Source organism: Ischnura elegans, chromosome 12 (genome assembly GCF_921293095.1).
Source record: "Ischnura elegans chromosome 12, ioIscEleg1.1, whole genome shotgun sequence".
Lineage (NCBI taxonomy): Eukaryota > Metazoa > Arthropoda > Insecta > Odonata > Coenagrionidae > Ischnura > Ischnura elegans.
Genome location: NC_060257.1, coordinates 90923236 through 90950570, shown reverse-complemented (window position 1 = coordinate 90950570; position 27335 = coordinate 90923236). Strand labels below are relative to the sequence as shown.

General features: G+C 38.3%; 1 protein-coding gene across 1 annotated transcript in view; it reads right to left on the bottom strand.

Annotated features, from left to right (window-relative positions):
• The window catches only part of LOC124168747 (diacylglycerol lipase-beta-like), a 208885-nt gene that overhangs the window by 56319 nt on the left and 125231 nt on the right, over window positions 1-27335 (bottom strand). Inside the window, exons 3-5 of the mRNA XM_046547014.1 lie at window positions 19053-19307; window positions 15720-15832; window positions 11778-12094 (exon numbers count right to left, since the gene is read on the bottom strand). Of these exons, the coding sequence (XP_046402970.1) occupies window positions 11778-12094; window positions 15720-15832; window positions 19053-19307 (685 nt within the window). The remainder of the gene's footprint in view (window positions 1-11777; window positions 12095-15719; window positions 15833-19052; window positions 19308-27335) is intronic.

Here is a 27335-nt window from a genome sequence, read left to right as displayed (position 1 = left end):
AAAAATTTTCCGAGACAGGGCGGAGTGCTTTCACGAAGATTCTCAAAAGGAGTGCAGAAATGTCGAGGTTTAATTAAAGGGAGAAGGAGAGAGAAAAGGGGTTCCAGTTCCGTCCGTCGCTCCTAGAATAATTCTGGAGAGATTTCTCGCGTTGAAATAACTTGGGGGGGTGGGGGCGATACCTCATCACGCTCCACTGCACTCTCGGTTTCGCAATATAGACGGCAGCAGGTGCTATGGGCGACGCGGATAAACAAAATAACAAAGGCCGGCTGCGCGGCGCCCACCGGGACACAGAAGCCGAAAGTCTCTCTCCTGACTGAGCCGGAAGTCGTGGTCCAGCGCAGAGTTGGAGGGAAACTGAGTACAGTTTGCTGGGTTGCCTTTAGCCTACCTCCCACTGTCTCTTCTGACACGGACAGGGCCAGTTGTAGAGATTTTTCTAGAGTAAGAGTAAGACATTCCCCCCAATAAGAGGTAGTTAGGATTCCCTCTGGATAAATTGTGAAATAAATGCAAATAATTGCTTTGAGAATAAAGGTCGAAACTTAAATATCAGCGTGAACTTACGAGATGCTTGTTCTTATGTATTTAATATGATATTTTGAGAGATTAAAAACCAATTATAAATATAATTAAAAAGTAAAAATGTAAATAAACCAATAAATAGAATACACGTCAGCTTTCAAGAAATTCAACCATTTATTTACTTGACAAATGAAAACAAACTTAAGAAGCTTATATTTAGAACACTCAAAAAGAAATTTTTATAGCTTTCATTTTTCCGAATTCGTTTAGAATGTAATGATTTTCCATTTAGTTATCCACTTTAATCCTATATATCCCTACTTCTACAGTAATTTTGCGGGGTAAATCAATCCTCAGCCTTTAGCTTTGCTTTGTTTGATTGGCACTGAATATTGGACTGAGCGCTCGGCGCCTCCTTTCGCTCGGCGCCCTACGAGGCCGCGTAATTTGCTTGCCGGTAAAACTGGCCCTGGACACGGATCCATGGGCTAAGGGGCACATAGATTTCACCCACTAATATTAAAATCATTATTATGCTTTATTCGCCAAAAAAAAGTAATTTATAGACATCGTACGAGACAAGTCAAATTTACAATGTAAGAGATACTCTTAGAAATGACGAAGATGAATTGAACACACAAGACAAAGGAAGAGAAGTTTATTCACCAATTAAGTACTCATTAATTGAATAATATAATAGAAGAAAATATTTTGATTTTGATCTGAAAAGCCATCATTATACAGCGAAACTCATTTGTCATTTTTTTTCATGCTCTCATAACCGCTTCTTTTGGTCCTAATTTTTAAAAACTGATCCCAAAATTAGTTGCGTGAAGATGATAAAAGCTCCTGTATTTACACTGGTAAACATCATGATTGAAATCAATTTTTGATCTCTGATCTACAGAGGCGTTCTTCATTGATTGGCGTAAGATCCAAGGAATCGTAAGCTACGTTAAAACATGTTATCTGCGTGCACGCGACCAACATCATTTTTCAGTTATGTTTGTTTGAAAACTATAATATACATTTGTAATCAGCCGGTAAGGCTATACAAATCATAGATGTATAAATCATTATAAAATGCTTGTTTAAAAAATAAGTAGATTTTAAATAACAACGATGCTCAAATAAACCGCTGGGACTGCAACTGGATTCAAGCGTAACGCATCTGCGAAGGCAAACACCAGAAAAAAGCATTAAGCATAAACTTGCTCATGTAAACGACCTTTATGTGATAAACATCATTGCAAGGGTCATCTAATATTCCCAAGATGTTCAAACCAACAGTCGTGGACCAACGTCGAGCTGAGTAGAGTCCATTGGATTGACTTTTCTCTGAAAGTACTTCACCTAACACGTAGCCAGGACTGAGGAGGGCTATGACTTTGGTGCAATGCAATTCGGGTAAAGAAACAATAACTCAAGGTTTTGCGTTGTTTGGTGTATCTAAGGAATCGGCAGACATCTTGAAATTTTCAATCAGCGTGAGCGGCAATCGAAATTATTTATTTATTACAATTGCGTAAACAATCGGAATCACACGATGTCAATGCGCAATGCGGAAGAGTAGCTGAGAAACGGTGACCCTCTCGGCATGAGTTAGTGACGTCATCCAATCATCTGCGAAGGTGTTTAAATCGTTGATTTTTCGACGCAAGTATCTCAAGAAGTACGTAATGAAGAAAACTTTGGCCCTTTTCATTTCCCATGCTGTACTACAATCAACAAGAAATAAAAATTATGGTGGAAGAGCCCACGAAAAGAGCATATTTTCGAGTTTTTATGAATATTGCATTTTCCTTCTTGGCTCGATCGAACTCCAGAACAATTGGCAACCCTGGAGATCGCAGCGGAAGAGTCCTCTACATTGCCTTATAATGACTACGAATTAGAGTCGTCCCAGACGATCACTGTTAGAGCAAATCTCTAATGGCGGAATGTATTGAAGCATAGGCTTCGAGACGTTTGGAGTTTGCTTATTTGCAATTTGGCAATTGAAATTTACGAGAAATGGACAGTTCGTCTGCAAAAAACATTTCTGATAGCTTCATTAATTTTTTAGTTTTTTCAATCCATAAGTTCCCGCTTTATCAGCAACCGACAAATCAGAAGAGATCTCAGATAAACCCCCATTTTAGTACCACTGAAATGCGCGCTGAATACTTTTAAAAATTCTCCTACTAAATCTAACAATAAACACTGGGACTATTCAATTCCATAAAAACCCAAACACAGAACCCCTGCATGTGCCCTGATCCATTTCCATGTTCCCTCTCCCAAATAAAGCATTGCCATGATTCGATTTACCACAGCAAATGGTCAAAATATAAAGTAGAATCCAACTAATAAGCAACTCATAGGAGACAGCCATCTGGCTGTGAACTATGGATCACAATCAGTCAAGTTTTAAAAAAGGCTTGGTCCGACGTTCCCATAAAAGTCAAGCTTAAAATGTGTTTAGTTTGGCTGCCATAGGCTCCGGAAAACATCTCGAATGAATGGCCGACGATCTTTATACATTCAATAAACCCAAAAAATATGATATTTGCTCATTTACCTATAAAACTGTAAGGGGGAGTTTAGCATGACAATGGCTGACACCACCTTTCCCATTGTGGGAGTAACATTCGAAGTCTGCTCCTGGTGACGGAGTGTCACTGCTAGCTCTGCAATCTGAGGGATTTTGCGCAGTGGTCTGACGTCCTCTGCCACTACGAATAGTACTCGCTTGGGCCATAACTGCCTGACTTCATCTCAACTCCCCTAGGACGTTCATCAGCGGAAGCCGTGCTCTAGTCAAAACTCGCTGTCATACGGACTAGATTCTTCTGTGAATGCGGCAGACACACTAATTAACCACGTGATCACGAATACATCTGCACATGACTAAGTAAAGGGGGTGGGGCGTGCCAATGCGGTCAGCGAAATGAGCGCCACATTTCCTAATTAACTGAGCGGGATTCTGACGAATTAATCACCACGAGACGCCGGAGGAACTATGCGAAATGAAATTTGTAGCAGGACGACGTGGATCCAAAGCGTGACGACCTCTGTCGAGTCAGCCTTCACGACGATAATATACTAGGGCCGAAAGTTGACTGGCTAGTTGCGCTAATCCAACCGGCGGCCAACAAGAAAAAGGAGTACGAAAAAGTAACACCCGGAAGGTGCCACCTATCTCACCTAAATCTATCTATGATTATCTATTACGGAAGGATGCTGATGAAAAACTAAAACGATCGAACATAGAGTTTTCACAGGCGAAATGAATTAGTCTGGCAATTACTACTCTACTTTTAAAAATCAACTCGGTCATATACAGTCATTGTATCCAAAAACAGTTTATAATTGAAAAAATATCGCAGGAAAAATTTAATATATTTATCATTCATATAGATAAAATATGTACATTTTCACTTTTATAGAGAGTTATGAATAAAAAATAAGAAATTTACCAACTTTTCGACAAGTATAATTCAAGACGAGTTAAATTAGGGAACTGAGGATCAAAAATCAACAATTTTGTCTTCGACAATACAATGTATAACAATAGCGCCCCAATGAAATATCTTCAAAGACTAAATGGCTGCTTTTTCCTCCTACTTTCCTCGTTTAATTCCCAGCCCTATACGGATGACAGTTTACTTATATAAGTGTCGACTATTTTATTCAAAGACGTTTCAACTAAACGATGACATTTCTCTTAAAACAGCTGATCATATAGTGTTTACTTTTATTGAAAGTTAACAAGAAAAATTAAACCGTACATACAATATTACAAGTTCACGAGAGTTATATATTGCAAACGCGAATGCCTTAGCAGCTAGTGGTTGTTTACAAATTTTGCCACTATCTATTTTCAAAACACTAAAAAATATCAATTTTTTATAAATACTCTAACTTCTACAAAGCTTCCAAATGACACATACAACAATTGAAATTGTTGTCCCTCATCTCTTTCTTCACGAACCGAAATCAAGAAAAAGGAGTAGCAATGAAAATAATGTCTATACAAGTTTCATTCCAGTGAAGGATCCTATCAGTGAAACTGGTTTTGTTTTAATTACTCTAGCTTAAACTAATGCATTATATCAATTGTATAAGAAACAATTGACTTGACCTTTCGCGATCAACCGGAAGTCGCATATTGGAACATTTAATTCGTCACACCAGTCGCACTTTCCAAAGTGAATTTCATCCTTAGAGTTGAGCTACAAAAAGATTGTTGCCAGGTTGCACGGAGTCAACCTCTGAGTAAACATAAACAAGAGCTTTCAAAATGATTGCACAGCCACCAAAAGCTGGAGCCAACATCGAATCGTCCAATTTCAATATAATTGTCGAAAGATGTAAAATAACTAAAAGCAGTTAAGTCATCATGGCTATATTATAAAATTATTTTTGAAATTACTTATTATAGTATTCAGTTAATATCCTGATGATTTTCCTTCTTATTGTGGGCGTTAACATTAACGGATTTCCAATAGAAATTGAAATAAATGGAAGCAATGGTAACCGTCGCAGTCAGCTAATCAGAACCATCTTGTGATCCCGGATTTCGCTGCTTTAAAACGAGCATACTGGGCGTGTTGCATGCAAGCTGACGTCACATATCGAAAATCATGGTGGTCGTGCGTTTCGCAACAATAAAATTTGCGTTTTTGTAAATTTTTGCTCCATTTTATTCTATTTTAGAATTTTGCCTTTTTGGCTGGCACAGATATTTTTTGACTAAGTTTCCCCAAAGCGATCACATACTCTATTGAAAATTCTTTCCTGGAACGTGGAAATGATTTAACGGATTAACGGATTTCCAATAGAAATTGAAATACATGAAAGCAATCGCAACCGTCGCAGTCAGCCAATCAAAACCATCCCGGATTTCGCTGCTTTAATCGTGGTCTCCCACGCCCTTAAGTTACTCCTTTTCATATTTACGTTGAGGAGTCAACCAAACGGCAATGCTTGGAAGGTTCTTTGAAATGAATTTCTAAATATGAAAATTATAAAGAAAAGATGTTCGTTCGAAACCTTGCATTGGATGTTGCAAATTATAATTTTTACGTATGCTTTTAAAGATTCAGTAAACTCACCACAATATATAACTTTTAATATATGCTTTGCATATGTAAACATTTATATATTTTGGTGAGTTTACTTCATGCGAATGAATGAAAATCGTATTTTCTTATTCATAATGGTATAAAAAATGAATGATTTTCCCGAAAATAAGACACGGTCCATCAACAAATCACCGCGTTTCAACCGGTCACTTCTTCGGACATAGGTAGTACACACGCCCCTAAATGCCGAAAAAAAGCCTAATTTTCGGACATAAAAATTATTTTTATCGGAATAACATGAAATCTGGTACATACTTATTTACTTATCCTAGTTCTAGTGGTGAATTAATAGTTACGAAAAATGTAAATTTAAAAAATTGTTTACTTTTACCCACTATCATGAAATAATAATGTACAGGAAAATGTGTTTTATGAACCGATAGCAATGGGTATAAATACATTCACTGAGAAAAACGTAAAGTCCTAATCTCCTTTTATCAATATATAATTAGCGTAGATAGAAACCAAAGATGAGTGCTTTTAGTGAAGCGTGTGACAAATGTCACTACGCGAGCATTGAAGGCATTCTACCAGTGAAGGCAGATTTGAATGAAAAGTTTTACAAATCACCCTGATCACAGTTAAATTTTTAGGCGCGCGCCGGAGCGATTAATTGTTTTATTTGCGGTATGATTTCAGAGAGGCAGGGTGGACATGATGAGGGATGGAGAGACTAATTAAGAGTTCGATGTTTATAAAGTACGGAAGTTGATGTTAGCGTCATTTGAGGAGGTCACCTCATTGACGTAATCGCCCATGGAAGAAAACTCGGTTTTTACGATATCCAAGAAATATAGACAGAAAGCCCTTCTTACAACCATAAGCCAATTAAATACAATCGGAATATCTCATTTTCGGGTTAACGCATAAATAATACTTATTCACAGAGACTTCTTCGACTCTCTTCAACTTGTTTGACCCATTTTCAGCAAATTAACAAAGCTAACTCAATTTTAGCGTATTGTGTAAAATACATCGAAGTTTGATTTTTTTTACCACTTGGCAAAGTGAAACATCGTTACTGTAAATATGTAGTTCAGTGCTTTCTGACAGATGACAGAATCATACAGAAAAATGATTCACAAATATTGCTAATGCTGTTCGTTAACATTTAATTACCCAGAAAACGTGAAATTCATACCAAAAATAACAGTAGATATTCCTTATAAATATTTCTCGTGTTTCTAGCCGAGTGAGAATCCCGAGAAATATTTATAAGGAATATTCGCCGAGAAAAAACAAGATCATATATAATAGTAGATATGTCTAATGTGGTTTTGAGGAGGTTAAATACCTATTCTCAAATTTATAATATAATAAGCGTGGTAATATATTTGTTGCTGAGATTCGTTCTTTGCAATTCTCCGCAATCTCTCACATGCAGACAGCCACAAATAATTCCTCTCCGATTAGAGGATCACATTTTCGGGTTTATTTTTTTACGGTATTTCTTCGCAGAGAATCTTATTTGTCCGATTTCCAGCAAATAAGCAAAGCAAACTCAATTCTAAGCACCCATTCTAAAAATTTGTAAAATAATAAGCGCGGTATATTTGTTTTCCATTATCTCTCCCTCTCTCTCACTTACACACATAATAACCAGGCATTATTCCTCTCCGATTCTCAGGGTACCCCTCTTTCCCTAGCGCACATACATATAAGGATAGCGCCCACTCTCCGCATCGATCCAACTCGACCCTGACCTTAAACAAAACACGGTCGGCGCGCGTCCTTGCGCGGGTCGTTCCTTGGGAACCGGTCTCCAGGGGATGAGAGGGGGATAGGCGGACCGGAAGTGCGAGAGAGAGGTCCAGATTGGTGGGACACCTGCTCCACTCTGGCGAAATGACGTAAGACGCCCTCGGGAATCCGCAACCAACTCAGATCCGACGAGGAGATGAGAGAATCCGAGCACAAAACGAAAAGGACACTGGCAGGGGGTGCATATCACGATGGGTAGTATATATTGATGAAAGTAAAATGACCCTATGAAAACCTAATTTCAAATTAGCAAACAGATGTCGTTTTACCAAAAAATGGTACAATGAATGTCGTATCTACATCTACATAATACCCCGCAAGCCGCCTAAAAGGCGTATGGCAGGAAGTGTTAGGACACCAGCCGTCTACGCATAAAAAATGAAGTGCTCTAACGAAGTTGGGACAAGCGTTTATTAAAGTCCTTTATGGTTCGGGGAAAAACGAATTCCCACATCTCTTTTAATTCGTCGCTTCTGTCCGACCTATAAAAATGGTGTGGCTCTAACATTATGTTCTCTGTGTCACTCTTAAAGATATCCATTCTCAATTGTTCAAGCAAGGTAAGCCTAGCGCGCAGCCTCCGAGTCCCCAGAGGCTCCCAGCCTAATTCTCTTAACATATGCGTGACGCTGTCTGTACGCCCGTAGCAGTTTTTGACGAAACGTGGAGCCTTCCTTTGTATTATATTAACAGTATCACAGTAACTTAAATAAGGAAATTATCAACTTTTTCAAGCGCGATAGTTCAAATAGGAAAAAACATTTTTGTTGGCCGTGAGTCGAATTCGGGAGACCCGGGTTCCCATGCAGGACAAAAAATGTTTTTTCCAAAATGTTGGCAGAATCCCGCACTTAAATGAGTACAATTACAGGGGACTTAGGAATGAGAGCCGTAGACTAGCCCACGATAACTTCCTTAATCAATTTATTAACGATTTTATTTGCCATTGGCGGACGAATGCGAACACTGGAGTTAGAATACGTAAGCGAATTGAAAATGAGGTGCAAGAATGACGTCACGTAGCTTGAGAAAGAGCCGATTCGAAAATAGATTTATGGACTGATTTGAACGCATTGACTTATCTATCCCAAATATACATTCACCATGAATCGTACGAGTAAGCAGCATTTTCAAACGAAAATAACGAAAATATAGAATCACAAACTGGCTAGAGAATAATTACCGAGGCGTAACCATTTTTAAATAAGTGCGTCATATTCTCCGAGAAAAATACAGTAAAAATCGCTTATAACGATGACGCATATCACCACCTATAACGAGGTGAGTTCCCGGGCCCTTGGACATTCCCCATATGGGCAATGTTAATTTTCTCGCCTCTCACGAGTACGAATGATACGAAATCTCCGCTATTATGAACTATTCCTCATTAAAATCCTTCTCTTAACAGCCATTTGATGGATAGAGTGGGACAAAACTACAGATCTGTTGCTTAGATATAGCAATTTACGGAATATTAGCCGTCAATCCTGTGATGTATAGGGCAAAATCCTATATTACGGATATTAAAAAAATCCCGTTTACAACAAAATAGAGCTATGGTCCCCTGAAATTCGTTATAGGCGAGTTTTACTTTAATTGAAAATGGAGAAATACCGAGTGCTTCAGGAAAAATCTGTAAAACTGTGAGTGTATGCGTAATTATAAGCAAGTACGTTATGACACGTAATGAGGTTGCAACTCCTTATATAGCGATTTATGGCTGGCAAAATATTCGCTAGTTTGAAGTTAACATGGAAAAGTCAACATGAACAGGTAAGTCATTAAAATATTTGGGAACTTGAGGAAAATTGTTATGGTGGTTAGGCATTCTCTGCCCATTTGTGGACTCTCCAAACGCATAATAAGTAAATATATCCACCAAATAAACTCGAAATTGACTCTCGCCGTTGCCTCTCTTGTGTGCATGTCTCGCCCCCTCCCCCCACTTGTAGAGTAATCTCATTGAAGAATGCGTATTCTTTGCAGGTCTCTATAAATTTTTCTTAATTTTAGTGGCGATGGCAAGAAAGAGGAGGCCGAAATTCTCTCCCGCAGCTGAAAGAAACGTTTGGCGATTGGCTGCAGAGTCTCGCTTTCAAATATCGGGTGAAGTCTATAGACACACACCCAACAACAATCCTCGCGGCCCAAGGGAAGGCATTAATAGCAGAATTGTGCAAGCTAAGAAGGAATTCATGAATGGGGAAGAGCTGACGAGAGGATCGTTGATTAGGAGTTCATTGAAAGGATTGTTGAACAGCCTGATGTTAGAGGGTAGCGTTTTGCGAGGGTGCAGAAATATGGACACTTAAGAAGGAGGACTATATATACATAATATGTTGCAATGGAAAAAGACTCCATAAAAGTCAGGAGGCCTAAAAGATGTGGACGGCGTGGAAAAGAATGGAGAAGATGAAATGGACGGAGAGAAGTCAGAATGACGAAGTGGCTGTGGATGAAGCTTCTAAATGTAATGCAATGGGTATGGATGTAACGTAGGGCCTCCCCTTTTTTGTCATTTTTCTCTAAACTTAAGAAAAAAATCTTCAGAAAACAACAGAGAAGACGCATTTCTCAGTGAGACTTCTCTTCTCTGCAAGCAGGCGAGCGATAGATAACGGTATACACAAGAGACCAGAAGGCTGTATTTGGCGGGTATATTTACTTATTATGCTTTTGGAGAGTCCGTAAATGGATAGAAAATACATTCGTTCCTCGTTCGACTCGGCCTAAGTCCGTCCAAACGCAATAAAGATTGTAATGACTGAGACCGACCGCTGAATGTGTGAAAGCGACCAAAATGAATTGCGCGTGAATTCGACCCAATACACGCGGCATTTTTACGCAACCCATTTCGCCCGCCGTAGCTATATGGCTACATGCTTCCATTCAAAGTATTTGAGGCTCTTTATGAAAAACTATGCTCTATTTTGTTTTTAAATTGCTACAAATGTGCTGCTAAATGCTTTTTTGACCTAATCCATGTATTAGTTTATTTTTGAAGCTGTTACAAGTAATCGCACTTGCTTGAAAAGATGGGTGCAAATAGGAATTTCAGACATTATTCTGGGCGGAAATGGGAACTTGAAATTGCAAATAATTTTGTTTGGGGATACAGACATTGCATGATAAAAACTATACACAGAAGAAGTTCGACAAATTATAAATCTGAATGGAGGTGCAATTTTCGTTTCTGAAAAATATTTGAGGAAATTAAAATTGATCTAGTAAACACAAATCCCAGTAAATTGCTCAGTGGAGCTGTTCCGCCTCCGACTGCGTGCAAAATTGCATGTTGCTATTCGCATGCTTTTGTGTCTCTCACCTTCTCTGTCTTCTCCTTTACAACTTCTCCATTAACAACAACGATACACGCAGCATCATGAGAACAGTAGGAAAGATTCAATACTTATATCCTTCTACCTCATCTTATTTCTTTTTTATTTCCTTAGTGAAATTTTCATGCTTGGAACACATTCATATTTACATTAGCTCTTTGTCAGAAGGTTTTTTACGCCCCCTTCTTGAGTGGGCATTTTCCTGCAGAGGGTTTTTTTTCCATTAAGGATAAAAGTCAATATCCGTTACGTTGTCAACACACGTTTGTTCACATCTTTTTAAACTTCTAAATGTAACTTTTTTCACTTGGCTTTTTCCTTTTGTTATTTTTCATACTTCTTTGTCTCTCATGTTCTAATTTGACTGCATTTGATTTCAAGAGTAACTTGACAACTTATTCCTCTGCTATTGTTCAGTGTACGACGAGGGGTTTAATGGAAGATGGGACTTTCTAGTCATAGCCTCGTACAATAAAGACGAATCATTATGATTATAATTATTATTTTTTTCCTTATTTTGACCTCGTTTAATTAATGTTAAAATAGTTCTTGGAGTGTATGTCGATGTATGTTATGCGAAACAATTTTAGCCAACGTTTCTGTTTATTTTAAACTATCATCAGGGAGGGCTTTGAAAGAAAACATAAGAACAATATAAAATACAAATTTCATAAATAAATGTTACGATAGCGTTTTTATACAATAATATAATTTTAAAAATGTATATATATGAGAACAGAGTACACAAAAAATTCTGACGTAGGTACCTTAGCTTTGCACATATTTATTGATATTATGTTACTAACAAAGCTATTACCACACCAAGCTACCATTAATTTTGATTAATTAAATAAAAATAAGTAATATTTAGTAATAGTTAGTAATAGTAATAGTAATAGTTTTCATAGCCCTGATGATAGTTTAAAATAAACAGAAACGTTGGCTAAAACTTTTTTGCATTACATACATTTGACGAATACTCCAAGAACTATTTTAACATTATGATTATGGCTACTATAATTACCTCTTTGAAGGCCTCCCTGCTGCCCCTGAAATCTCCGATCCACGAGCAGCACAGCACCGCCCGGAATCGCCGTCGCCAGGTAGCCGAGCTGAGTTCGTGCCATCGCCGCTCGATCTCCCGGTCGGCCTCCTCCCAGTCAACCTTCTCCAGCGCCCCCTCCCCACCCACCCCCGCCTCCTCCCCGCCTCCCCCCTCCGCCAGGCGCCACTGTCGCCTCGTCCTCTCCCAACGCTTCTCCTCTAAACCCATGGGGTCATACACACTCAGCATGCCGAACACCAGCACGCCGTACCAAACCCACTGGAACACCAACAGACCTGCAAAAAAAAAACAATTCGAATCAATAATTGATTCGGCTCAATACGTTATCAAGAGGGTGCATGTCGCATTTTGTCTTTTTTAAGTTACTACTCGAGTAAATGGAAAAGGAAGACCTCGAACAAAATATGTGGAACAAGTAAAGAGAGATGTGAAAAAGAAGAAATACGTAGGAGTGAAAAGATTAGCTGATAGGAGAACTGAGTGGAGAGCTGCGTCAAAGCAATCCTAGGATTGTTGACCAGTGATGATGATGATGACTCGAGTAAAATAATTTTTATTTTGAAAAACATCCTTAACTATACAAAAAGAATATGAACAAAGAACATGGTCAACTAAAATAGGTATTTATTACACAGAAACAGTTAAGTAGGTCAGCATCAACTTTAATCTGAAATTTTTTTATTCTGATGGTTAGATGTGAGAATTTTCGTTATGAGAACTCCCTTAACAGCAAGTACCTACCACGCAATATCGTATTTAGAAAATATGAAATTTAATGATTTTTTTCTTGGTATTTGGCCATGCTGATAGGCAGACTCTACCGAAATGTTAAACTATATTATAATATTCAAAGATTTTGGCGATTGATATGGGATCCATAAAGAACGAGAGAATTCACTGATAGAATAGCCATTATACAAATGAACCTTGCGTAAAGATGAACCGACTTTCAGCTTAGAACAAAACCATAGAAGTTAAGAAACAATTCATCAGAATCTACTCATGGAGAACGCAAACCTCTGCGGTTCAAGAGGTGTGGATGATGATAATATGATTGGGAAAAGGGGAAAGGATTTTAAATTTGCTGAGATACAAGAAAGGTGAATGTAAAATTAATGAACAGAAAAATGAAAATGTAAAGTCTAGAGTAGGGATGAGTTGATTCCAAATGTCGATTTTCAATTCCACCGATTACCAGGCACCGAATGGGAATCGAGAATCGGTCACCTAAAGTCGATTCCGATTCCATCAACTCCAGGAAGATTAATATTTTGAAAGTAGACTATAAGGTTGGGACATAAAGGCCGCCACGTACCTGCGTGTTTGTGAATAACAATTTATGCTAGGAACAGTATAGGTGTTTATTGTTTCACTAACGCTGAGGATATATTACTAAAATGCTAATTCGCTATTTTTAATGAATATACTTTTTGGGGCACTCTATTGTCTTTGTTATTTTATTCTATTCATTTCTTAAATTTTAATGAAAGCAATGCAACTGACAAATCAATATGCCACCAGTTAGCATGAATAAGAATATACGGAATCGGTTTGAGAGAATCGAATTTGGAAACTGAATCGAAAAAAGTGGAACAGGCTCATCTTTAGTCCAGAAAAGTAAGGGAGAGTGATGACGAAATTTTGAGGAGACAAGGAGAGAAGACGTATCCTGAGGAGAAAGGGGAATTGACGTCTTTGGGCTGTTTGGGTGGTTTGAAGGCAATTATACGAATCGTAAGAATGAAAAATATAACTCAACTAAAATTATGAGTAGTTCTTACAATGAGCAATGATTGGATTATCCGTAAACACAATTTTGGACTTTCATCAACACTCAAATGATTACCTTTGCGAGGCTGAAGTTCGGCTTTCCTACCCACGCTTCCGATTTGGAGGAAAATTTCCGCACACGCGAAGATTGGGAAACTCAACCTTAAAACACTCTCCTTAGGACTTAAGATGCCATCAAGAAAAAAGGGGAAACTTCAACCTTGGTCGCAAGGACGAAGCTACAGACCCGGAAGTGGAAGATAGGAAATATGAGAGCTGTATTTTCCAACACGTCCACAATACAAATTGAACTGTCGTAAATGGCTAGAAAAGGAAGAGATACACTCATTGTCATGTTCAAATTGCAATTAATTCTAGCTCGGTTGCAGTGAATTAAAGATTTTAAGAATAAAATGAAGCTGGAGATGATAAATGTGCATTCAAAGGACTCATAAATATACTACTAAGGTCTACTACATCAATTGAATTAGTGAGAAATAGAACGCGAGGAGGTATTAATCGAATTTGCCCGAAATTTAAATTTTAGCCCTTAATTAATAATGATTTTATTTTCAGATTTCACAATTAAATATAGGTTCTTTTATTCAAAAATTTCCGAAAACTTTTTAATCTACGATTCGGCCGGAGTGCGAGCACGATAAAATATTTCACGAAGTATTAATTTTGAAGAACATTAACCAATATGATATCGTAATTCGGAACTCTCTTTCAATTTTTTCCATGAATTTGGTTCCTCTGTAATCATTTAGATGCCTGTCATACGGATGAATTTTCCAAGCCATAGAAAAAGGTCTGAAAAAGGCCCAAAACCTCTAAAATGCCAGGAAAGTTTTTTTTTAGTCTGAAATTGGGAGTTATAAAATGCAATTTACAAATAGCAAGTAAATCGCAAGTGCTTGAATTTGTACATTATCAATACGTACGTAGAGAAAATGTAACTAATTTCGCCACATTTACATTGATAACTTAGTGTAAATTAATGAACCGAGAAAATTCCGACCTTACCTGATCTCAAAATCGACCCTTTGCAGTAGGTAATTAGACGAATTAATTCAAAGAAAGCCATTATAGTGATGCTTGATAAATTAGTTTTCATTATATTTGATGGTTCTTACGATTCATATCACTGCTAACCATAGGTACAGAAAAACGAGTGACCCTTAATTCAGTGAATATTTTCCACTTATTACATTTCAATTAATGAATCTTATGCAATCATCTTTAAGCATAAACGAAATTGAAGACTTCAACATTTACATTTACATGCTACCCCGAAAGATGCCTCAATGGGAGTGTGGCAGGGAGGACACCAACTGAGTAGATTACCATCCGCTTACAAGAAAAGAAATTATATAAGAGATTTGATTTCCTTCGTCCCACAAGCAATATTAAAGTCCTTCATTGTTCGGGAAAAAACGTAGTCCTATATCCATACGTAGGAAAAGTATCTCTCTTGTGTTGACAGAACACACAGAGATGCATCCGCTTGTTCTATTCACTGAGATCAGCGGTAGCAGAGCATTTCTTGGACCTCGTGATTAGAATAAATTTTTAAAAATGCGAAGGTTCTATGCCGCACGAATAATTATTGGAATCGCACTGTAAAACAGCGATTTAAATTAACCTAGAACAAAGGAATATCAATAGAGACTAAGGCTTCCAACTAAGCAATATGTGGATTATCATAATTAATCACTATTTCGATGGCTAAGTTCTAACAACACGTATCTCAAAAACAGCAACTTTTTAGGAGAGAAAAAAACGATTAATATTTTTAATGGTACACTGAAATTAAAAACCAAAAGTTCATAAAAGTGAAAAAGAAGAATTCATTTACAAACAAAGAGTTTCTATTTGCTTGTATTTTATTCTTTAGATGTTATTACACTTTGTCTAAGGTGCCTGTCTAAAACTGGTCGAATTTGACGTATCTTGTTGTTAGAACTAGATGGTAGAATCAGCCTTCGAAACGTTGGGACGCGAAACCACACCCGGTGGAAAACCCGAAGATTATTCCTTCTGACGATATCTCTTATGCTATCGTTTCTGAACTATCGACCTGAACGGTATGGAAAGGGCATTTAGTGTGATCAGTACAGATAGGCTCACCTTCGATGATGGATGTGGCGAGTGACTCCGATTCGCACCGCGGCCAATGTCCACCCAATATCCACGCCGATCCGACGGCGTTCCATAGGACGTCCAGTAGTGTGAGGAAGAACCTATAAAGGAGGAGAAGAAGGAGATGAAAGGTTAATAATTTAAGGCACAAGTGGGACTTCTCATACAGTCACATCGAACAAGAGGGGTATGAAATATACATTTGACGTGGAGTTTAGAGGGAGATTTATTACCATTAATAAGTTGATAATTACTTATTAATTATGAACTATGTAACCCGTGCAATAATGTCGCACTTTCATACTTAACATATAAATTCATAATATTCTCAAATTCTTAAAATAATGTCATAATAAACTCTCACTCTTATGCAAAGCAATTTTAGAGTGAGTTTGCAACAATTCCCGTTGATAATAATTCTTGAATACTTTCAACCGATATTTACAGTTATTCGTGATACAGGTTATCTTTTAAGTTCTTTACACATCATGTCTCTTTTAGGGAATGCTAAAAATTCGTCACTTTTTTGACAGCAATATGAAAGTCACTCCTAGTAACCAATAGGGTAAACAAAAACAAAAAATTATATCTCATACTTCTTATATTTCATTTAAAATATTTTTGCCGGATTATTTCATAGGTTTATTTTTGGATTTTACGGTTTTTTTTAAACCTTTTTCTGACGTTTAAAATAAAAGGAATGTGTTGATTTGAGTATAACGACATGGAAAAATCACAAGTTTTCAGTCAAAATTCTGCGTAAACAGTGAAATTTTAGATTAAGATTGTATTTTTCGTCATAAGCGTATAAATGCAGATGCAGTATTAACGGAGCATATGCGGAATGATGGTAAAAGACCTTTCTGTAATAATATAGATTTTAATATTTAAGACAATTCAATATTCATCAAAAGAAGGACATTTTTCACGGTAAAATCAATTCGAACAATAAGGGGAATAAATATAGTGTTATTTTTAGCTATTAATTAATTTATAATTTTGAATAAATTATTAATCATTTTTAATTTTTCACAAGATGGGTAAACTTTACGTTATGTTTCCTTCTAATAAGAGAGGGAATAAATATAAAATCACCTGTAATTTAGGGCATGTGAGCAGTTTCACTGACTTATTCAAACAAAAATTATATTGAAACTGGCAACAATTTTTGTTAGTATTGAAGCCTTTGAACGAAAAAAATATGGCCGCCGAGGATAATTAACATATATCATGCTATGACGTAGGATCAAAGGCTTTCCCAGAGAATGATATTGTTGAATTGTTATCAAGGTTACCTCCGGGTTAAGACCTGGATGGTGAATGACGACATTTCGCTGGTAGGTTACCCCTGAGGATACTGGGAAAGCCTTCCAACTTGGCGTGCATCAATCGCAAAGACAAGGAGCCAAACGGACACCCGAGAAATTACCCTCATATACCATTAATTTTCTCTTAAATTAGGTTGCTTTGAAACAAGTATTCAGGCAAATGATATAAACACAGCTGGGAAAAAAGTCAAGTACCGAATGTCTACAGGAATATAAAATGATTCTCAGGCCGATCACAATGACTTTTTCACAAATTTTCAGGGAATTTTCTATTCCAATCTTGGTCCCATACACTAAAACCAAAATTCGCTCTTGTCTACCTTAACACCTTCTTAGAGGAAATATGCCAAAATAATGTCTTTTTAAAAACAATGGGGAAATATTTTCTGTGAAGAGTTGGCACTGCAATACCCGTTGAGTAATTCGCATGTTTACGTTTGCCAAGTATCGCCATCGGGTATATAGCTATGTTTTTATTGGAGAAAATTGATCCACTAAAAGGCATCTTGTAGATGTCAAGGCAAAATTAAATATGCATAATGTACGAAAACTTTTTCCATTCCATTCGGCAAAACCTCGACCGGTAAACCTTTAAACTCTTTATGGCATCCTCAAAACAGAATACCAAGGTAATTTTCAGATAATTTTGGAGAATTATTTCAGTAACGATTACTATTTTCATTTACTTTCTGTTTGTAAATAATTGCGGATGATCACCAAAGACCTTTAATTTTGAGGCTCAAAATTAAAGTAGGTGGTCACAAAATTTGAGCAGGTGGAGCTGTTCATTACTTTGGGCAGTACATTAGAGTAATTTGTACACAGTAGTAAGGGCATTATTAAGAGAATTACGTTAGCTAATGAGGTATTTTTTTAAATGGGAAAGAGCTAATGAGATGATCCTTATGCCAGAGTTAAATAAAATAATAAAGATGAGTTTGATCTGGAGTGTAGCTCTTTACGGTGCGGAAACGTGGACATTCAGAAAGGATTAGTAGAGACTAGAAGCGTGGGAGATGCGGGTATGGAGAAGAATGAAGAAGGTGATGTGGACAGAGAAGAGGAGGTGCGACGAAGTGCTGAATGTGGTGGGTGAGGAGAGGCAACTCCTGGATGAGATACGGATGAGACAGAAGGTATGGATGGAGGGAATACTTAGCGGAGGGGGGATGTTGAAAAGGGTGTTAGAGGACAGCGTGTTAGGTTAACGAGGGAGAGGTAGGAAGAGAATAAGATTTATAGAAGGAATGAGCAGGTGAGCCTTAAAGTGATTGAAAAGGTAAGTCCAAGTTAGGATGGGAGATAGACCGGGTTAATCTGCATCACGCACGGTGTAAACCAACCCAAACAGGTATAATACGATACTTCCACTGAGAAACGCTAGACAATCGCCCACCGAATCAAATTAGGGATCGGTTTGGTGTGATGGCTGGAGTGTTGGTTTCCGACCTCGTCGGCTCGGGTTCAAATCCCGGCGGTGGCAGAGAATTTTCAGAGACTGCCCGATCCCTTCTTGAATGTTGTGAGGGGGACATCTCAAGCGCAACACTCCGTCCGTCGCATAGGACGTTAAGGCGTGGTCCCCTTGGTGCCTTTCGTTAAGAGCAGGCTAATGCCGACACCGGTTTTCTCTCCACCCGTCCTTCCATACCCTTTCCTTATGGCGCAAATGACCTCAGCTGTCGGCCATATACTCCAAATACCATACACAATACCACACCGAATCAAATCCACTCATTTAGTAGCCCAACAATACGAATGCGCCCAGCTGGCAGTAGCCAGAGTATAAAACCCTTAATTCCAATTCTCCAAGCTTCGGATATGTGCGTTTATATGCTCCGGACACTGCCAGCTGAGTGCATTGGTATTGTTGGGTAACTAGATGAGCGGATTTGATTGGGTGGGCGATTGTTGCGCGCTTGTGCAATGGAGGTATCAATACCTACAAAAAGTATCTTCTTTGATATATGTTTATACAGAGACATGAGCGTACCTGAAGGTGAGTAGTGGCGTGACGAATCTCCTGGCTTGCACGTCCATGATGCTTCCTTTGGAGCTCTCTCCGGCTAGGAGCACGGCCGTGATGACTTGCGCGAGGAGTAGCACGGAGCAGAGGGCGAGGAAGGTGCGGACGGCACCCCGGCCTCCCCACACCCCCTCCGCACCCACCAGCGCCTCCTCCTGCTCCCGGGACAGACAGTCCCACGAAGGGTACAACCGGTAGATGACATAGCAGATCAACGTCAACCTATGGTAACAATAAAGAAAAGGACTCGTCAAGACAAGCACTCAAATAAGAGGGTTTTTCTTTCTTTTGCTTCATGGAGGAATCGCACCGATCTCGGGGAAAGGTTGCTTAATAAGGCACTGGTAAGAAGATTTAGACAACAGATGGATTAAAAAAGAATATTTAGGGAAATTTGGAAGACTCAGAATCCACGAGATACGTTAGGATTCCTCCAGCATTTAAGGCCACATATCATTCAGTGCGACACGGAGAACGTCTTCTTGGGCCCATGCCGTATCATCAGCTCTGACAGAAAAGATAACATTTCAAATAAATGCATTTTGGTGACCGAATAAAACCATAAATTCGTTTTTCCCCGGAAGATAAAATGGATTTAACAAATTCTAGGTCGAACCCAGGCAATAAAGACTTCCACCATCTTTTTTATTAGTATTAACGGATGCTGTAACTACACCCCCCTCCACACGCCTAATGAAGCGGCTTGAGGAGTAGCAAGTAGGTGTAGATGACGGAGGTAGAAGGCGTAATAAATAATGAAAAAAGTTTCTGATGAAATAGATATACATGGAGTAAATTGAGGGCAAATAAACCCGATTTTGCTGTGCACGTTTCCCCAAATCAGCTATTTGCTCAAGGAACACAAAATTGGAGATCTTTAAAACCCTAATAAGATCAGTGGTCGCTCTTCAAACACTCACGGAGATTTTATAAAAGCAATATGAAAAAATTCACCAGAACATGGTGAATCTTCCGCTGGCGGGGAAGAAAAAATAAGAGTCGAAATAAAATCAGGGCCAAGAGGTGAATTAGCCTACGGGGAAGATGGTGACAGGATGCAGAGGTAGATAAGAACTGAATGGAACTACAAAAGGAAGACACACAATAAATTTCTACATCCGGAAAAATGTTTCTATGACAGCTCCTTAATTTAAAATAATAACGTCAAAATATTCATTAATGCCAAGATTCCGTCACTTTATATGCCAGTGGTCGTAATTAGAATCACACACCTGAATGCATTCAAAATTTTAAACGAGCTTCTGGATACCATGTATACATTTCCCACCAGTTCTAGGAGTAAGCAATTGATAAGGGCGTAGACGAGATGATAGTTACGAACCATCGCTTCCACTAGAGCGAAGGGATCACATTTTATATCTTCAGTCAAAAGACCTCTCCACAGGGAGTTCACTGCTCTGAGGAAGGAGGGGAGAGGGATATTATAGAGACCACACTTATTTCCGCAAAGAGGAGGAAGATATTACTTTGAATTTTATCCGGAGAACGCATAGCCGTTAGCATCCTAAGAATAATTCCCATTGGGATAGCCTCTCAAGAGAAGAAGGTAACTGCGCGCAAGGAAAACCATCCCATTTTGCAGGGCAATGCGCTTTAAAAAGAAAGAATTCGCTTTGGGATCAAAGACCCTCTATCCACTCCACAAACAGTCCTCGGAAATGATGCGATGGAGTGAAGTCGCGCGAATTCACAGACAGCTCGCGGCGCTAACCGCCTAGCGGTGACTAGACGGACTAAATGGGAAAATAAGAAGAAAAGCGGTAGGCGCATTGGGAACTATTAGCTTACTTGGGAACTTAGCTTCCACCACAAACGATGTGAAGGAGGATGTGATCCGTTTGGTGTCTTGAGGAGGGCGAATAGCATTCTGCATGAGATCACAACCAACTCTACGTATTCCTTCTATAACGAATATTTCTTGTTAATGATGCTTAAGAAAGATTTCCTACCGCACACGACCTAAATGTAAAATACATATTTTTATTTACTTTCCGGAGGATAATGCCATTTAATATAAAAAACTTTCCCACGTTTCCATTGATTTGAAAATTATCATCTGCATTTTATTGATGGATAACATGTATTACGGAGTGTAAAATGCCTTACTGTATTTCAATGCATTAAGCACACATGAAAATGCATAATCTGAAAACAGTCTCCAGCGCAGAAATGCCACGAGTTTTATTATTTTAAACATTGCTTTAACAGAACGAATTAAAAATTGCGTTTTTACAAAACTAAACCATGGAAAAAAAAGTAAAGTGGATTTTATGCCAAATAAGTAAAATATGGATACTATTGAGGTGTACATTTTGTAAGTAAAATACATGGTTCGTTGTTTTAGCTAAAAATAACAAAAATCAATCAAAGAAACGATTACGACATAATTTACCAAAGTAAGACAAGAGAATGCTTTATTTGACTGTAATCTCATATAACGTGACTAATCTGGCTGCAAAATGCTATACTCTAGGCATTCATAGCTATTTAATGCTTGCTGCTTTAGTTTAGGAGAACCACAAAATGAAGTAAGAAAATTCTCTGTCACCATATTAACAACCCTGGAAAAAATACTTATGATTATGTACTTATACAAGTTAGTCATCACCTAGATAATGACACAGCATAGTAGAAATCATGATGAGAACTTGTTTAATAATGGAACGTATGAGTTTATTTTCTTTTGCTGTCCATGCATGAACGATGGTAACTCATAATTTAAGTTTTCATTAATGGAAAATAACAGCTACACCTAAATTTACGAATGGTTTTTATTCTGTAATAGCATTCTCTAACACAGCAATAAATATTATATATACCGTATATTGCGACGCATAAGAGGACCGGGCCCTCAAGACAACCACCAATTTTTTCAGTTGATACATTTGCGTGTTACTTGTTTCTTTTGGTTATAAACAGTCGTTTTCTATGACCCAGCAGGAAAGTTAGAAAACCGGCGTAATGAGACCAGACTCGGCGTTGTACAAGACGGCCTCCGACTTATTTTCAGTCTTCAAAATCTTAGTTAGAGTTCTAACCTTTAGAGCTTAAAAGTTCTATCAGTAAGTATTCACCTTTCTCTCAAAATGCTCTTCAGCAAATGCAGCTTTTGGCCGGTAAATACTTTTTTTTATTATATACATACATATTATTTTATCTATCTTAATTCCAATAAACTCCTATTTCTTCTCGTAAAAGTATTTGTACACCGTCTTACTTTGAAAGTACTTTTCCTAAAACCCATTTATAAAGTTTGTTCGGGGAATAATATTACCCTAATTCTCTCGAAGAGACTGAACTTTTCTGTTTCCAAGGAATCTCTCCATACCCTTCCAAGTATCTTCTCTGACCTTTTCCCATTCATTAATAGTTTATTCTCTCCTCGACTACTAATCCTCTTGCCTCTTGAGCACTTTGAACGTTTTCCACGGCGCCTTCCTCATTCGCTGCGATCAAGGTCGATAAGGACTTAGTTCGTTGCCTCGGCTGACGGAGCGAATTAAGTTCGTTCCATCCAGGAATGAAGTTAGGGCCGTTTTCGAGACAATTTTAAAACGTGAGCACTTCTTATTTATCTCTATAGACTTAATGGGAGAACTTTCTATGACGCATTTCATATCAGCTGCTTTTTAAAAAAATCCTTAAAGCTCTATTGGTTCTTATACCGATTTTGCGCAGGTATATGAGTAGATGAGATGAGGATTGAAACTACAATATAGATGTTTTGACCTTTAATTTACTAATAAAAAATCATGATTCATATAAGGAGGCTTATCGTACTAAAACCGCGAGTAATTTTCTTGACGGCATAACATAGAAATTTCGAACTGCTTCGAAAAGTCCAATTTTTCCTTTACGTTGATTGTGGAGAAACTTGATTACATTATAATTACTTACCCTAATATTCAGAGTCCAGCAAATGCTTAAAAAATTGAGATAGAATCACCTTGTCAGAAGCAAGGTTCCGATACCCCATGTAGATACCCCTCCCTATGTTCTATACATCTCCCTCAAACTCCAAACAATTACATACGCACGCACGCATTAAACTAGCACGCATCACGAGTAATTTTACCCTGAATACGACTAAGTTAGTTGAAACCTTTTTTCAGTTATAAATAAAATTCTGTGTAAATAACAAACGGCACGCTATCAATAGGTTACCTGTTTCACAGCTCCACAAAAGAAGTCTCTAATCTACTCCAAAGTTGACTATATTGTCATTTGTTTTTTTATGATTTTGAGAGGCACTCAGGCGCGTTCTCGAGACGACGGAGAGGAAGTTAGGTGAGAGAGAGAGAATGAGTGTCCTCCCGTCAAAAGAGACTCATTAAGAATGCAGGTGGGGCAAGAGTTGAAAGTGTTCGCTTTTGCGAGAAACAGCATCTCCAAGGAGGGAAGATGTAGCGACGACACTCAAACAGAACTGAATATGTGCATGCATTGGTAATAGCCAAATCGCGGCTCCATTGTAAGGATCTCAAGGGTGAAGATACTACTCAGAAGTGAAGCGATGCCTTAGAAGTGATGCGAACACGTTTTCCGGGCTTCCACCGCGTCGTTTGATGTTTGATGACGACCGTTTCGCCGACGATCTCGCAAACATCTGCAGGTCATAAGTGGAGTTGGACTCGGCACCTATACGTTTCAGCCGTGACTGTCGCGGTCGTGTTTCATCCAGGTTTGCACTGATTGATGCACTGTCGTTTTTACATTCTGAAAGGGGATAAGTATGCAGGAAAAAGTATGTCGTGCGCGTGAACGAGGGACTGAGTAGCTGCCTCTCCATTCCATTCAAATTTTGGCGTTTTGCTGTGTTCCAGAGCCTCTCGGATCAAAATTGGAGGGGTAACTCTTTTCCTTGGCGATTACTCTCGAAGTTGGTGGTTTCCGGTGATAGTTTGTGGAATTTACAAAGCATTAATAATAATGATAATATAATAATTGTTTATCCTTACGGATGCTAACCCAATGTACAGAAAAAGTGTTACATTAATAAGCATGTAGACATAGTGTTACATAATTAAGTATATATAAGAAACATATAAACATTAATAAGCAGTATTTAACACGTTAATAAAGGGCAGCAAAAGGTAACATGAGATCAATATAAAAAGTTATAAAATAACATACATATAAGAATCATCCAAACATTAATAAGCATTATTTAACACGCTAAAAAATGAAAATTTAGCGAAAGATAACAAACGCATTTGAAGATAACAGCATTTTGAAGGAATAGCATGGGACGTAGGCATTCGCGGCGAGATTCATTGATGTCGACGGCCTTCTGGAGCAGCTGCGTACTCCGCTTTGTGACGCGATCTTTCGCGGCCATTACAGGTCGCATCGTCAGGCGATGAATGAATAACTTAGAATTTATCTTTCCACAGAATTTTTTATCTAATCACTACCATGGTTTCGACGATTAACAACATGTTCTGGTCCCAAGATGATCACCAGAAGATTACGTTAACAGCAGAATCCATTGCCGTGATTTAATAATAAGAAATTCTGTGTCTGCAAAAAATATAGTTCTAGTTATTCATTCAAAATGATTACCCTCGAGTTTTTAATGTGGACGAGGTGTCGAAAGACGGCAAAGTCTTCCTTCTTGGTGACTCTTTGATGTTTTCGAAGTCGTTGTTCGACCTAAATCTGCTGAAGGGCGACATCGAACAACGCGGCGGAACTCCCGAAAAAAAAAAAATACGATTCGCCGTGGAAGCTTTCGAGAGAAGAATGATTTTGGTCTGTGGTAAGTGAGTATGAAGCTTAAAAACCATTTAAACAGGATTGGAATGACGCACACCTTAAACCGGAACCCAAACCTATATCATGGATGAATTCGTTATTTCTACGGACGTGGTGCGAAAATAACGATTAAAAGCCTTGAAACCAAATGGATACGCATACCTTCATTATAAAACAAATCCATATGAATATGCAAACTCAGAAAATGATTGCAAAAAAACTCCATTCTATAGAAAAGCATGGAGTACAGGGTGTGTATTTTAAGTAATGAGAATAAATTAATTCAAAGAAATTTAAGAAATGTATCACCACAAAAGTTTTTATTATTTTCCAGTAGTTTTTTTTGTATGTATTACTCTCCGAATATGCACCATCAGCATCAACGCACTTTTCAAGGAGTGTTTTTATTTATTTATTTTTTATTTATTTATTTCAAAAGCCCACATACAGCAATTATTGCCAATTTACAGTGGCGCAATAATAAGATAATAAATAATATATAACAAGAAATAAAATACACATAATGTTACGGGAATCACATCAACCTAAAATATGCAAAAAATCACGTACATAGAATATAACGAGAATCAAAACCTCGAAATTAAAGGACACAAGTATATTAAACTAAGGAAAATTGTAGCAATGGTAAGAAATGGGAAGCGTTGTTACTGATGTTCAGAGAGATAAGATAGAGCCAGTTTAGTAAAGACTTTCGGGGATAGGGAAAAGGGATCAATACTCGGAGGAAGGGAATTCAGAAGTGAAGGAAGGCGGTAAAAAAGTGAGCGTTGAATGAGTGATAATCGGGGAACTGGTGTGTGGAGCAGTGAGTGGGTGCGCGTGGGGCGGGAGGGAAATTAAGAAAAGAAAGGAGTTCAGGACAGTCTGTGATTGAGTTTAGGATATTGTAGATAAATTTAAGGTCACTTTTGAGACATACAGAAGGAAGATTGTGAATGGAGAGAGAAGTTAGAATGGTGTTAGTGGGCATATTACGCATGTGAGGTACTCTATATTTTACTATATTTGAGAAAAAGTTAGTAAGAGATTTAAAGGCGGAGAGATTTGACGGAGCCGACATCGCCCAAATAGGAGAGCAATGGGCTATAACAGGGAGGACAATTGTCGAAAAGTAGCAACGAAGAGCTTGTGGTTCTTTGATTTCCGAGTATCTGTATAGTAGGCCTAAAAGGGACATGGCCTTAGACTTAACTGTTTCTATGTGCTCGGAGAAATTTAGTTTTGTATCAATTAATACGCCAAGATCCTTCACTGACGACTTGCGATTCACGGGTATTGAGTTTAAAGTGTAATTAAAGTTAAGCGGGAATTTTTTTAGGTTGATGGACATGGTATTGCACTTACGCTCATTGAGTTTTAGTTCCCAGGTAAGACACCAGCGTGAAATGGTATTTAAAGCGTTTTGCAGTTCGTGGCAGTCAGCGGGAGTTTGGATGGTTTTGAAAACTTTGCAGTCGTCAGCGTAAAACAGCATGTGGGCTTGCGAGGCGGGAATAAGGGAGGCTAAGTCGTCAATGTATAAATTAAATAGATATGGTCCTAGAACACTGCCTTGGGGAACTCCTGAAGTTACCGGAGACCAACTAGATGAGACGCCAGAAAGAATGACGCGCTGGTATCTGTCACTAATAAAGCTAGATAAGAGGCTGAAAAAATTACCATGGATATTAAACCTATTACTTAATTTATGAAGGAGGAGACTATGGTTGAGGGAATCAAAAGCCTTTGAGAAGTCAATAAATACTGCATCAAGTTGGGCTTTCTTAGATATTGAGGCAACAGCATGGTGCTGAAAAACTGACAAATTAGTTAAACATGATCTCGCAGGGAGAAAGCCGTGTTGGCAGGAAGATAGAAAAGGGGACGTGGAATAATAGAGCCTGTTTAGAATAATTCTCTCGCAAACTGATGAGAGAATTGGAAGTAGAGAAATGGGACGGTAATTGGAGACATTACTTTTCGACCCAGATTTGTGAATTGGAGTGACGTTAGCAAATTTAAATTGCGGTGGAAAAACTCCGAGAGAAAAACAACGGTTAAATATTATGGATAAGGGTAGTGCGAGGGAGGAAGCACAGTTTCTTATGAGAATAGGGCTGAGACCGTCAGGACCAGGGGAACGATGGGGGGAAATCTTGCAAAGATAAGAGTAGACTTCCCGAGGGTCGGTTTGAATTTGGGATAGGCAGTGATTGGTATTTGGAGTAAGTGCATGATCATGGGTTAGAGGGTAACTAGAAGGAGTTTTAAGGCATTCAGAAAAGAATCTAAGAAATAGATTAGATCTCTCTGAATCTACTGCGCTGAGGTCATTGTATGAAATGGAATTCGGAATGCGAGGCCGGTTACGACGACGATTGACAAAGGACCAGAATTTCTTGGGATTGGATGCAACGGATGAGCAGTGGGCTTGGGCATATTCTTCATAATCTCGACGGATCAGGGTTTTTGAAT